Here is a 13,194-nt window from a genome sequence, read left to right as displayed (position 1 = left end):
TGGGATAACTCTCTCAGGTGAACACAGAACCTGCTTTCTTACCATCATCAAGTCTTGGCTCAATCCTCACCTCTCGAATATACAAAATTGTCCCCCTAAATGTCATGTGGTCTTTCCCTGGGTGATGCTTCTCTAAACATATATTACCATCAAACACTCTCAGTTTTGTCCTTATTTCCTTTTGTTTGTATCTTTGTTTCCAGAAGGACAGCTTCTTCATGATAGAGCTGTAAAAAAGAAACCTTTTTATTGACGTGTTTGACCCCTGTGTCAGGAAGATCCGCTGGAGGAGGCCATGGCAACTCACTCCAGTATTCTTGCTTGGGAAATCCCATGGACAGAGGAGGCTGGCAGGCTACAGTCCATGGGGTCACAAAAGAGTTGGAAACAATGGAGCATGCATGCCACACCACACCACAGTTGATTTGCAATTTACAAAATGTTGTGTTAATTTCTGCTGTCCAGCAAAGTGATTCAGTTATGTCAGGGGAGTGTGTAATTTCCTCGGTTCTGTCTCGTCACCACAAAAATTTGAAGCGAAGGACGTTAAAGCCCTCAGACAGACTGTGTCTTAGCTCTCGGACAGATCAATGTTACAGCTCCGTGTTACAGCTCAGCTTTATTTAGAAAATAAAGGAAAATACATCCTCAAGGCATGAGAGCATGCCGACCCAAAAGACCCAAAGAGAAGAGAGAGAGAGAGAGCGCACGCGGGCACACATGCACGTGTGCAAAAGAGAACCCCGTCCCCCAGGCCCTTTGGCTCCTCTTTTTATGTGTTTTTGCTCCCCCTGGGCCTGCCTTATGTAAATTGGGCTAGCCAAGAGTGCTGTTTGTTCTACCTGAGATCCTCACTCTGGGCCTCAGACCTTCCTTTGTTCTATTTTCACGTACTTTTCCCTTCCTTGTCTTTTAGTCACCGCCATTCTGGCCTCCTTTTTCCTATTCTAACTACCAGCAGGGGCCCCCTGTCCTGATCCCATCTGGGGCCCATCCATCCAGCAGTGCAGTGGGTATGAGGAATGTGGCTTATGAACCTTCAGGCCTCTGGACCGTGGTGGAGGCACCTCCTGACCTGTCATGGGTGCGCCAGGGAGGTCTGCAGATCTCAGAGGCATGTGGGGTGGGGGATGTGGTAGATGTCTGGATGGCTGGGTCCTGCTGCCCTGGCCAGGAAGGGTCACCTTGTTGTGCAGACTGTTCTTACCCCTGCCCCAACATGCCAAGGGACATTTGGATATTGGGTGAAACTAGCATCTGATGGGTGTGGGCAGAGGCCAGGGAAGCTTCTTAACATGCTATACTCCACCCCCAGCCCCTACTCCTGCAACAGAAATCATCCAGCCCCAAAGTCAACAGTGCTGGGACTGAGAACCCAGTGACTGGGACCTAGTCCAGACCCTAGAGGTCCTCAGTTCTTCCAGGTGTGGAGCTGACTTTGAGCAAGACCCTAAGGGCCTTTCCAGAGACAGACCACCCCATGTGCCCTGCCTCTCATTTGTAAAAGAAAGCTTTAGCCTCCTAAAGTGAACGTGAAACTGTTAGTCACTCAGTCCTGTCTGATTTTGCACCCCATGGACTGCAGCACGCCAGGCTTCCCTGTCCTTCACCATCTCTTTGAGGTTGCTCAAACTCATGGCCATCGAGTCGGTAATGCCATCCAACCATCTCATCTTGTCTTGTCCCCTTCTCCTCCTGCCCTCAGTCTTTCCCAGCATCAGGGTCTTTTCCAAGGAGTCAATTCTTTTCATCAGGTGGGCACAGTAGAGGCAATGGGAAGGGCCAAGCTCTTTTCTGGGATTGTCTGATGTCTAGGTTCCCTCTTTCAAGGAACCAATATCCCTGTGAAGCAAGAGGAAGTCCTGACAGAAGTGTGTGTGTGTGCATGCGTGCGTGCATGCAGAAGAGGAACCTCAGACCTTCTCTTATTGCAGCTTGGCAGTCTTGGGAGATGGTGCTCATTTACCCATCTTTCAGAGAGATGCTGCAGTCCAGAGAGGGCAATGAACAACCCAAGGCACTTGGGAAGCCGGGATCTGCTGCTGTCTCTCCTGGCTCTACATCCTGTCCTTTGGAACCTGTTCTGGTACCAGGGGCTTCCCTCATAGCTCAGTAGGTAAAGAATCTGTCTGCAATGCAGGAGATCTGGGTTTGACTCCTGGGTCGGGAAGATCACCTGGAGAAGGAAATGACAACCCACTCCAGTATCTTGCCTGGAGGATCCCATGGACAGGGAAGCCTGTAGGGCTATCATCCATAGGGTCACACAGAGTCAGACACCAAACTCCTAAGTTAAACCCAAACCCCTAATTTATCCCTCTCCCCACCCCCTTTCCCCTTTGGTAACCATAAATTTGTTTTCTATGTCTGTGAGTCTGTCTGTCTTGTAAATACATTCATTTGTAATATTTTTTAGATTCCACATATAAGTGATTTATGTAATGTTTGTCTTTGACTTACTTTAATGTGATAATCTCTGGGCCCATCCATGTTGCTGCAAATGGCATTCTTTCTTTTCATTTTAGTAATATTTCTGAGTGATATTTCATTATATACATAGACCATTATCTTTTTTATCCCTTTATCTATTGATAGACACTTAGGTTGCTTCCACATCTTGGTTATTGTGAATAGTGTTGCTGTGAACATGGGGCTGCATGTATCTTTTTGAATTAGAGCTTTCTTCGGATAAATGCCCAGGAGCGGGATTGCTGGATCATATGGTGACTCTATTTTTGTTTTTTTTTAAGGAACCTCCATTGTGTTCTCCATAGTGGCTGCACTGGTTTACATTCTCATCAACAGTGTAGAAGGGTCCCTTTTCTCCACACCCTCTCCAGCATTTACCACTTGTAGACTTTTTGGTGAGTTTGATCGGTGGCCATTGAACCTCACTGTGGTTTTCATTTGCATTTTCATGAAGATCCTTGTCAAGTGAAAGTTCAGTCATATGACTGCTCTCCTCAAAGACTTCTGGATACTGATTGGCCTGAAGCCCTCCCGAAATCTGTACCGCCTCGGGGTCTGTAGCATCCCCCCAGCTTCTCCCCACGTCCCTTCTTCCCTATGCTGTCACACACCAGCCTCTGGCTGCTTCCGCAGCACAACACAGCTGCATTAGAGCTTTAACACTCCTTCTCCCCTCCCTCACACCCACTGTCTTGGGATAACTCTCTCAGGTGAACACAGAACCTGCTTTCTTACCATCAAGTCTTGGCTCAATCCTCACCTCTCGAATATACAAAATTGTCCCCCTAAATGTCATGTGGTCTTTCCCTGGGTGATGCTTCTCTAAACACATATTACCATCAAACACTCTCAGTTTTGTCCTTATTTCCTTTTGTTTGTATCTTTGTTTCCAGAAGGACAGCTTCTTCATGATAGAGCTGTAAAAAAGAAACTTTTTTATTGACGTGTTTGACCCCTGTGTCAGGAAGATCCGCTGGAGGAGGCCCTGGCAACTCACTCCAGTATTCTTGCTTGGGAAATCCCATGGACAGAGGAGGCTGGCAGGCTACAGTCCATGGGGTCACAAAAGAGTTGGAGACGATGGACCATGCATGCCACGCCACACCATAGTTGATTTGCAATTTACAAAATGTTGTGTTAATTTCTGCTGTCCAGCAAAGTGATTCAGTTATGTCAGGGGAGTGTGTAATTTCCTCGGTTCTGTCTTGTCACCACAAAAATTTGAAGCGAAGGACGTTAAAGCCCTCAGACAGACTGTGTCTTAGCTCTCGGACAGATCAGTGTTACAGCTCCGTGTTACAGCTCCGTGTTACAGCTCAGCTTTATTTAGAAAATAAAGGAAAATACATCCTCAAGGCATGAGGGCATTCCAACCCAAAAGACGCAAAGAGAAGAGAGAGTGAGAGAGAGAGAGAGCGCGGGCACACATGCGTGTGTGCAGAAGAGAACCCCGCCCCCCAGGCCCTTTGGCTCTTCTTTTTATGTGTTTTTGGCTCCCCCTGGGCCTGCCTTATGTAAATTGGGCTAGCCAAGAGTGCTGTTTGTTCTACCTGAGATCCTCACTCTGGGCCTCAGACCTTCCTTTGTTCTATTTCCACGGGCTTTTCCCTTCCCTGTCTTTTAGTCACCGCCATTCTGGACTGCTTTCTCCTATTCTAACTACCTAACAGTTATACATACATATATATTATTTTTCATATTCTTTTCCATAATAGTTTATCACAGGATGTTGAATATAATTCCCTGTGCTACGCAGTAGAATGAGGGTCTTTCTGTTTATCCATTCTACATATCACAGTTTGCATCTGCTAACCACAAAATCCCAGTCCATCCCTCCCCCACCATGCCTTCCCGTAGGCAACCACAAGTCTGTGCCTTATGCTTGATGACAGTTTTAAAAGTCTATATATTTATTTATATATATGGCTATTATATATATTTTTTATATACGGCTGTCTGGGGAGGCTTTACAAATAGCTGTGAAAAGAAGACAAGTGAAAAGCAAAGGAGAAAAGGAAAGATATAAACATCTGAATGCAGAGTTCCAAAGAATAGCAAGAAGAGGTAAGAAAGCCTTCTTCAGCAATCAATGCAAAGAAATAGAGGAAAACAACAGAATGGGAAAGACCAGAGATCTCTTCAAAAAATCAGAGCTACCAAAGGAACATTTCATGCAAAGATGGGCTCGATAGGACAGAAATGGTATGGACCTAACAGAAGCAGAAGATATTAAGAAGAGATGGCAAGAATACACAGAAGAACTGTACAAAAAAGATCTTCACAACCCAGATAATCACGATGGTGTGATCACTGACCTAGAGCCAGACATCCTGGAATGTGAAGTCAAGTGGGCCTTAGGAAGCATCACTACGAACAAAGCTAGTGGAGGTGATAGAATTCCAGTTGAGCTATTCCAAATCCTGAAAGATGATGCTGTGAAAGTGCTGCACTCAATATGCCAGCAAATTTGGAAAACTCAGCAGTGGCCACAGGACTGGAAAAGGTCCGTTTTCATTCCAACCCCAAAGAAAGGCAATGCCAAAGAATGCTCAAACTACCGCACAATTGCACTCATCTCACACACTAGTAAAGTAATGCTCAAAATTCTCCAAGCCAGGCTTCAGCTATATGTGAACCGTGAACTTCCTGATGTCCAAGGTGGATTTAGAAAAGGCAGAGGAACCAGAGATAAAATTGCCAACATCCGCTGGATCATGGAAAAAGCAAGAGAGTTCCAGAAAAACATCTATTTCTGCTTTATTGACTATGCCAAAGCCTTTGACTGTGTGGATCACAATAAACTGTGGAAAATTCTTCAAGAGATGGGAATACCAGACCACCTGGTCTGCCTCCTGAGAAATTTGTATGCAGGTCAGGAAGCAACAGTTAGAACTGGACGTGGAACAACAGACTGGTTCCAAATAGGAAAAGGAGTACATCAAGGCTGTATATTGTCACCCTGTTTCTTTAACTTATATGCAGAGTACATCATGAGAAATGCTGGACTGGAAGAAACACAAGCTGGAATCAAGATTGCCAGGAGAAATCTCAATAACCTCAGATATGCAGATGACACCATCCTTTATGGCAGAAAGCGAAGAGGAACTAAAAAGCCTCTTGATGAAGATGAAAGTGGAGAGTGAAAAAGTTGGCTTAAAGCTCAACATTCAGAAAACAAAGATCATGGCATCCGGTCCCATCACTTCATGGGAAATAGATGGGGAAACAGTGGAAACAGTGTCAGACTTTATTTGGGGGGGCTCCAAAATCACTGCAGATGGTGATTGCAGCCATGAAATTAAAAGACGTTTGCTCTTTGGAAGGAAAGTTATGACCAACCTAGATAGCATATTCAAAAGCAGAGACATTACTTTGCCAACAAAGGTTCCTCTAGTCAAGGCTATGGTTTTTCCTGTGGTCATGTATGGATGTGAGAGTTGGACTGTGAAGAAGGCTGAGTGCTGAAGAATTGATGCTTTCAAACTGTGGTGTTGGAGAAGACTCTTGAGAGTCCCTTGGACTGCAAGGAGATCCAACCAGTCCATTCTAAAGGAGATGAGCCCTGTGATTTCTTTGGAAAGACTGATGTTGATGCTGAAACTCCAGTATTTTGGCCACCTCATGCGAAGAGTTGATTCAATAGAAAAGACTCTGATGCTGGGAGCGATTGGGGGCAAGAGAAGAAGGGGGTGACAGAGGATGAGATGGCAGAATGGCATCACTGACTCAATGGACATGAGTCTGAGTGAACTCTGAGAGTTGGTGATAGACAGGGAGGCCTGGCGTGCTGCGATTCATGGGGTCGCAAAGAGTCGGACATGACTGAGGGACTGATCTGATCTGATATTTATTTACTTGTTTTTATCTAGTTGTCTTAGTTGCCCCATGCAGGATCTCTGGTTGCAGCATGTGGACTCTTAGTTTCAGCATGTGGGATCTAGTTCCCTGATCCAGGATCGAACCCAGCTCACCTGCACTGGGAGGGCAGTCTTAGCCACTGAACCACCAGGAAAGTCCCAGTGACTTTTGGGACTTTCAGAATTTGATGTTGTATTCACTGATGCCCGCTGGGCACCTACAACTAGATGGCTTAGAGTAGATATGCAGTAATACTTTATGAATAATCTATAATTAAACGTATGTCGCTCTTCCAACCAAAACCAGACAATGAACTGCACTCATACACACACACAGTGATGTTGAAGACTGAGCCTGAAGGTTGCTCATAATTCAGAGAGGCAGGGATGGGGAGGAAAGGGCGTTTCAGGAGAAGGAACTGCACATACAGTCTCAGAGTCACAGATTCTGACCAGGCTGGGTGTGGAGATGTTAGGAGATGCAGACAGAGGGGTAATCTGGGTGGAGAGTCAGCAGGGGAGAGCCCACCAGGGCTTTGAATCCAGCCTGCAGTGTGGGCCCCACCGTCCCCTGCGTGGGGAGGAAAGAGAGCTGCTCCGAATGTGCAGGAAGTGGACGGGAACTGTCTCTGGTGAGTCCTCTGACCGGAGGGCTGTGTCTCCCAACGAGAAGAAGCAGGAGATGCATCAGTTCAGTGACTCAAGGAAGAGATGAGGCTGCTGGAAGGACCAGGGTTAGGACGGGGAGGAAACGGACTTCAAGATGAGCTGTGCTTAGGAGGAAGAATGGACAGCATTTAGTGATTTGTTGGATCCCAGAGGAGAGAAGGGGGTGATGAAAGGGGGGAAAGCCTGCCCCCTCCCCAACATCTGGCCTTAGAGGCTGCCTTGTCATCAGTGGGACAGGGAGCCAAGCAGAGAAGTGAGTTTGGGGAGGAAGATGGCAGCTCTTCTTTGGCCACGCTGAGCCAGGCAATCCCAAAGGCCATCCTGGGGGAGGTGTGCAGTGTGATCTTGGGCAGTAAGATGCCTGCATCGCTCACCTGAAGGGTTAACCTGGGATGGCGGTTGCATCTGAGGCGCCCCCTGCTGGTCTGGCTGTCTTCCTCCTGCAGGACCTCACGCTGAGAGAAGAAGAGACCAGGTTGTTTCACTCTGGCCAGAACAGGGTGCAACTGGGCTGCAGACTCACCCATCCCCCATTCCTTGTTCAGGGGCAGGAGGGGTGACAGGTGGAAGACGTCATTTGACCCCACAGACCTTCCAGAGCACAGCAGGTACCTCCAACCTTGACGCCAGACAGAGGACAGCCCATTCCCCAGGGGAACCCTAAGCACTGCCAACTCCACACACCCCCCTTCCCATCAGCCCCCTGCTGGCCCTGCCCCACCCCCGGTGGTGCTGGTTCAAGGCTGCAGCCCCCTGCACCCTGCCCTGCCCACCCCTCCCCTCTCCCTGGGCAGTGCTCACAGGAGGGCCAGAAGGCAGAGGAAGAGGAGTGTGATCTTGACAGCCGCTTCCCAGATGGCCACCAGGACTGGCAGGGACAGAGTAAACGAACAAAGTAGGTGATTAAATCGTTAAGCCCACGAGGGGATCGTAGGTAAAGAAAAAGGTATGAGAGACCCTGCAAGTTAATGGTCACTCAAGAGAGCAGTCTTTCTTAGCAACAAAACCATGCAGCTGCAGCATGAGACGTGGCCCCAAACGGTACAATGACCGCGGCATGAGACCCCACACCCTGCCCGGTGAGCCCGGTGAGTTAATGAGCCCTAGGACGTTCTGTCTGCACACATAAAAAAATAATAATTTACGGAGAGAGGACCCTTCAAAGTGAAAGACCCTCAGTGTACTGAGACATGACTTTTCCATGATGCCACGGCAGCCCCAGCTGGACCATGTGGGGACAAGCAGACTCCCCAGCATAATGTGGAAGGGGAGCTAGTGAGGAAATGTGACGTCTACTCAAGAATGAAGAAGGAGGTGATCTTTTCCCTGTTTCCACCTTTCCTTTCTTTATGAGACTGTAAACCACTGAGATCTAGGGGCACGGCACCCTATGGAAAATCGGCTTGTAAGACTCCTCAGCATCCTGTTCTAATAAATCACTTCTTATCTGTGACTTTGCCTCTTGATGAATCCTTTCTGTGCCGAGTCATAAAGAACCAGAGCTCACTGGAGCCCCCCCGCAAGAGGCCACTTAGTGATTTCAGCACCACCTTGCCACGCGCCCTGACTGCCCTGCAGGAAGGTGGGATGAGGACAAATTCACCAGCTTGACCTCATCTTGGGTCCTTCCTCTCCCACGAGGACTCCAGGCCTTCTTGACTCACTGGATGCCAGACCCCATGTGCCCGCACCTCACCCCATCCCCATGCCCTTACCTTCCAGCAGTTGAATGGGGGGGAGGGGGGCGTGGAGCGTGGAAAATGCATGAGTTGGACTTCGTGAAAACGAAAAATTCTGCTTATCAGTTGACACTACTGAGAAAGTGAAAAGCCAACCCATTTAATGGGAGAAAACATCTGCACATCATAGATCTGATATGTATGTAGTATTCAGCCTATATTAAGAAAACTTACAATTCAACCACAAAAAGACAAACATTGCAATTTAAAAAAGGGAACAATGGATAAAAAGATTTCTCCAAATGACCAATAATTTCATTTTAAAAAAGGAATGACATCATTACTCACTCCATAAACATAATAGAAATCATGATGAGATATTTCTTCACACCCAAATTTCTTTTGCAGTTTTAAAGGAAAATAACAACATCAACAAGGATCTGGAGAAATTGGAACCCACATATATTGATGGTGGGAACGTAAAATGGTCCTGTCAGTGTGGAAAACAGCTGACATTTCCTCAGAAATTTAAATGTAGAATCTACCATTTGACCCAGAAATCTCACTCCAAGGTATATGCCTGAGAAAACTGCAGTCAATGATCAAAACCCAAAAAAGTATAGCAACATTCATAGCAGCATTGTAATAGCCCCAGAGTAGAAACAACGCAGAGGTCCAACCATTGCTAAACAAACAGAAGCTGGTCCATCCATGCAATGAGATATTATTCAGACAAAAAGAAATTGATACTGATACACGCTTAATGAATGATCCTGGAAAATGGTTTTTTATGTGAAAGGAGCCACATGGAAAAGGCCAGAGTCTTGTAACACTCCACTTGTATGAAATGTCCCCCTTAGGCAGATCCATAGACACGGACAGCAGGTCAGTGGTTGCCCAGGGCTGGGGAGGACAGTGTGGTGAGTGACTACTTCATGGGCACCAGGCTTCTCTCTGGGATGATGAAAATCTGAGATGGGTGGATTTAGGGAGTAGTGAGACTTGTACAACTTCACAAATGTTCTCGAAGCCAACTATTGTCTTGTCTATTTTAAACTGGCTAAAACGGTTGATTTTATTTTATCTGATTTTTCCTCAATAAAAATAATGCTTTTAAATAAGCAACGCTATATAGAGATGCCAGTTTTCATCTGGTACGGGCAAAGATCAAAAGGTTTCACCATAAATGGCCTTGGTGAAAACAAAACGCTTTCAAAATATATGATCCATCAAAACATGCATAAGTTACAAGCTATTGGAAGAAAAAAAATGCAGAGCTGAAGGAGTCAGGTCGTGGGTGGTGAGGGGCTTTGAGGGGTGGGCTCTGCCCTGTGGATGTTGCTCTGCTCTTGGGGAGCAGAGGAGGAAGTGGACAAGTCCCAGGGAAGTGAGGGGCCGGAGGGGACAGCTGGGCGCAGAGGCCATGGGGACAGAGGAGGGGCAGGGACCACTGGGTTCATGCACTAGGGGGCTCTGGTCACTGGGGTGGGTCCAGAGTGAGGCAGGGACCAGCAGAGACCAGCCCAGCCCTGAGCCAGAAGCAGCCTCACTCCTGACAGCCCAGGAGGGGCCCTCCTTCCTACCTGTGCTGTTTCCTTGGAAGTCTCTGGTCACTGGGCTCTGTGGAGCATCCGGGACTGGAAGAGAGGATCTCCTTCCTCAGCGGGAGGACCAGGGTGATGGAAGTGTAGTCATCCCCCCCCCCGCCCCCCCCCAGATCTGCAGAACCCAGGCGGGACAGGCCTTATGTCCCTCTAGCCCCCTCCCCAGCCCAGCCTCCAGGACAAGAGCACCACAAATCCACAGCCTGGCCTCCCTGCCCGAAACACCCTCAGTTCCCCGGGCATCCTCACCCCTCACTCACAGGTGACATTGAGCAGGATGGTCCGCTTCACCATCGCCCCGCTTGTGGGGAGCTTCACCTGACAGGTGAGCCTGGTGCCGTGGTCCTGGGGCCGTGGGGTGAGGGTGAGCACCGACGAGAAGGGGGTCCTGGGGCCCAGGGAGCTGGGGGCAGCTGATGTCCAGGAGAAGATGGGCGGCGTGGCCCGCTCACAGGCCCAGGGCACAGAACAGGTCAGGTTCCCGGGGCGGCCGGGCTCCAGGGCCCCGGGGCTGCGGAGGTGGGGCTGGTGGGTGAGGGCTGGTGAGAGCAGGGGGGAGACGGGGGATCGGGAGGAGGCTTTGAGGTGTGCCCCCCCCTCCAGAGAAGCTTCAGGCTTCGGTCCAGCCCCTCCCTCTGAGCCCCCACCTGCTTTACCCTCAGCGCCTCCCAGGAGGGGCCCCCACCCCAGCCCTGACCTGGGACCCCCATGACCCCCACTGTGGCCTCTCCTAGATCCACTGCTTACCTGTCACATTCAAGAAGAGCTGTTCAGACATGTAACTCCATTTCATCCTTCCTCTTTCCACACGAAAAAAGTAGGAACCTCTGTCACTCTTCCTGGCGTCTCTGATCTCCAGGGAGCAGTTGTCCCTGGGATCCCCGAGGAGGTGGAATCGGCCCTGGGTCTCCTTCTGAACTTCACGATCTAATTTGTTTGTGGCCACGGGGGCATCCACGGATATTTCGGCCCCTTCCCGGAACCAGTAGCCGTGAGCTGGGTCAGAGTCTTTCCAATCTTTCTGGGCATAGGAGAAGGAGCAGGGCACGCGGACACACAGGCCCTCCTGCACCAACACGGACCGCGGTGCTTTCAGCCTGTAGCTCGGATCCTGAGCCAGGGACCCTGCAGGGAACCGAGGATCAGCCGAGCCCCAGCCCCGCCGACCCCCGCCCCGCGGTCCACTCACCTGCCCACAGCAGTGGCAGCAGCAGCGGCAGCATGTCTGAGCCGGAGGGTGTCTGGCCGTCCTGTGTGTGAAAAGAGAAGGGAAGGGAGAGGGAGGTAGGGCTGCGGGGAGACCCAAGGGAAGCTGGGGAGGAGCAAGAAACTCTGTTCACAGAAGAGGAACTTCAGAGCCGGAGCTCCTCCCCCTCCACACACAGCAGACAGGACACCCCTGGGCCCAGAGAACCCGGAGACCTGCCCAGAGAGGAGCAGACAAGCAGGGGACCCCCATCCTGACCCCCATCTGGGGCTCGTCCCTCCAGCACCAGAGCTCGGACCTCTGAGGACACCGAGGGCTGGGACTCAGGCGGCCTCCTAAGGTTCTCCCATCCGAGCTCCACTGTCTACACCAGGGTGCTGCTCAACTCCACTCTTGACCTGGAGAGTCACAGCCTCACGGAGACCCTCGGGTGGTCATTCCTGCGAGATGCAGGGCTCTTTACGGTCTGTGGGAGTGTCTGGAGCAGAAGACAAGAAGGGGCTCCTGGGTGGAGTGAAGGCAGCAGCCAGCCACCCATTCAGGCATCCCCCCCATCGGTGAGCGTCTCTGGGTGGTAACCTGGAGACCAGAAGGGATACGACTCACCTGGTCCCGGCGGGATTGATGCCCCCTGCCCGGGGCCCTCACTTTCTCCCCCAACACACAGCACTGCCAGGTCTAGAGCTTCTTCACTGGTGAGACTGCCATGTGTCCTGGCAGCATTCTGGGGTTTTCTAGAATTAGTGTCCTGGCAGCATTCTGGGGGTTTTCTGGAATTATGACATGGAATTTTTTAAAGAAAAAAACTTCTATGCTGATTCACAAACTTTCAATTGCATTTTCAAAATAAGACTGTATAGCATCTTGCTTCACATAAAACAAAAAGGGCAAACACATGTTCTGTGAGTCAGTGCAGACAAAACTTCTTTTATTTTTCAATTTAATATAGATAGAGGGACAATAGGATAATAGGATATTTTTTATTATCCAAAGGATTTATTTTTCAATTTAATATAGTTTTTATTTTGTATTAGAATATAGTTGACTTATAAGACTGCGTTAGTTTCAGTTGTACAGCAACAAGATTTAGTTATACACATACATATATCCATTCTTGTTCAGATTTTTTTTTCCATATAGGTTATTACAGAATACTTAGTAGAATTCCTTCTGCTATACATGAAGTCCTCATTGATTATCTCTTTTATATATAGCAGTATGTATATGAGGCTTCCCTGGTGGCTCAGTCAGTAAAGAGACTACCTGCAATGCAAGAGACCTGTCTTCCATCCCTGGGTCTGAAAGATCCCCCGGAGGAGGGCATGGCAACCCACTCCAGTATTCTTGCCTGGAGAATCCCATGAACACGGAAACCTGGTGGGCTATCGTCCATAGGGTCACACAGAGTCAGACACCAAACTCCTAAATTAGTCCCAAACCCCTAATTTATCCCTACCCCCATCCTCTTTCCCCTTTGGTAGCCAAACATTTGTTTTCTATGTCTGTGAGCCTGTTTCTGTCTTGTAAATACATTCATTTTTTTTTTTTTTTTTTAGTTTCCACATATAAGTGATTTATAGAACGTTTGTCTTTGACTTACTTCAATGTGATAGTCTCTGGGTCCATCCATGTTGCTGCAAATGGCATTATTTCTTTCCATTTTATGCCTGAGTAATATTCCATTATATACGTAGACCATCATCTTTTTT

The 13,194-nt window shown here is 48.7% G+C and overlaps 2 protein-coding genes across 3 annotated transcripts in view; both read right to left on the bottom strand.

Moving 5' to 3' along the window:
• Positions 1-13,194, bottom strand: part of LOC129631736 (zinc finger protein 501-like) — a 126,156-nt gene that overhangs the window by 109,653 nt on the left and 3,309 nt on the right. The gene's annotated exons all lie outside the window — the stretch shown is intronic.
• Positions 6,799-11,539, bottom strand: LOC129630699 (myeloid cell surface antigen CD33-like). The gene is made up of 7 exons (XM_055551198.1): positions 11,468-11,539; positions 11,026-11,403; positions 10,539-10,817; positions 10,258-10,393; positions 8,067-8,112; positions 7,370-7,450; positions 6,799-6,897 (listed from the first exon to the last, which is right to left on the bottom strand). The coding sequence occupies exons 1-7, from the start codon at positions 11,499-11,501 to the stop codon at positions 6,799-6,801; spliced, it is 1,053 nt and encodes a 350-aa protein (XP_055407173.1). The 5' UTR covers positions 11,502-11,539.

The sequence above is a fragment of the Bubalus kerabau genome, chromosome 17 (assembly GCF_029407905.1).
Source record: "Bubalus kerabau isolate K-KA32 ecotype Philippines breed swamp buffalo chromosome 17, PCC_UOA_SB_1v2, whole genome shotgun sequence".
NCBI lineage: Eukaryota > Metazoa > Chordata > Mammalia > Artiodactyla > Bovidae > Bubalus > Bubalus kerabau.
The sequence above is the reverse complement of the archived record's forward strand: the minus strand, read 5'-3'. Positions and strand labels throughout refer to the sequence as shown.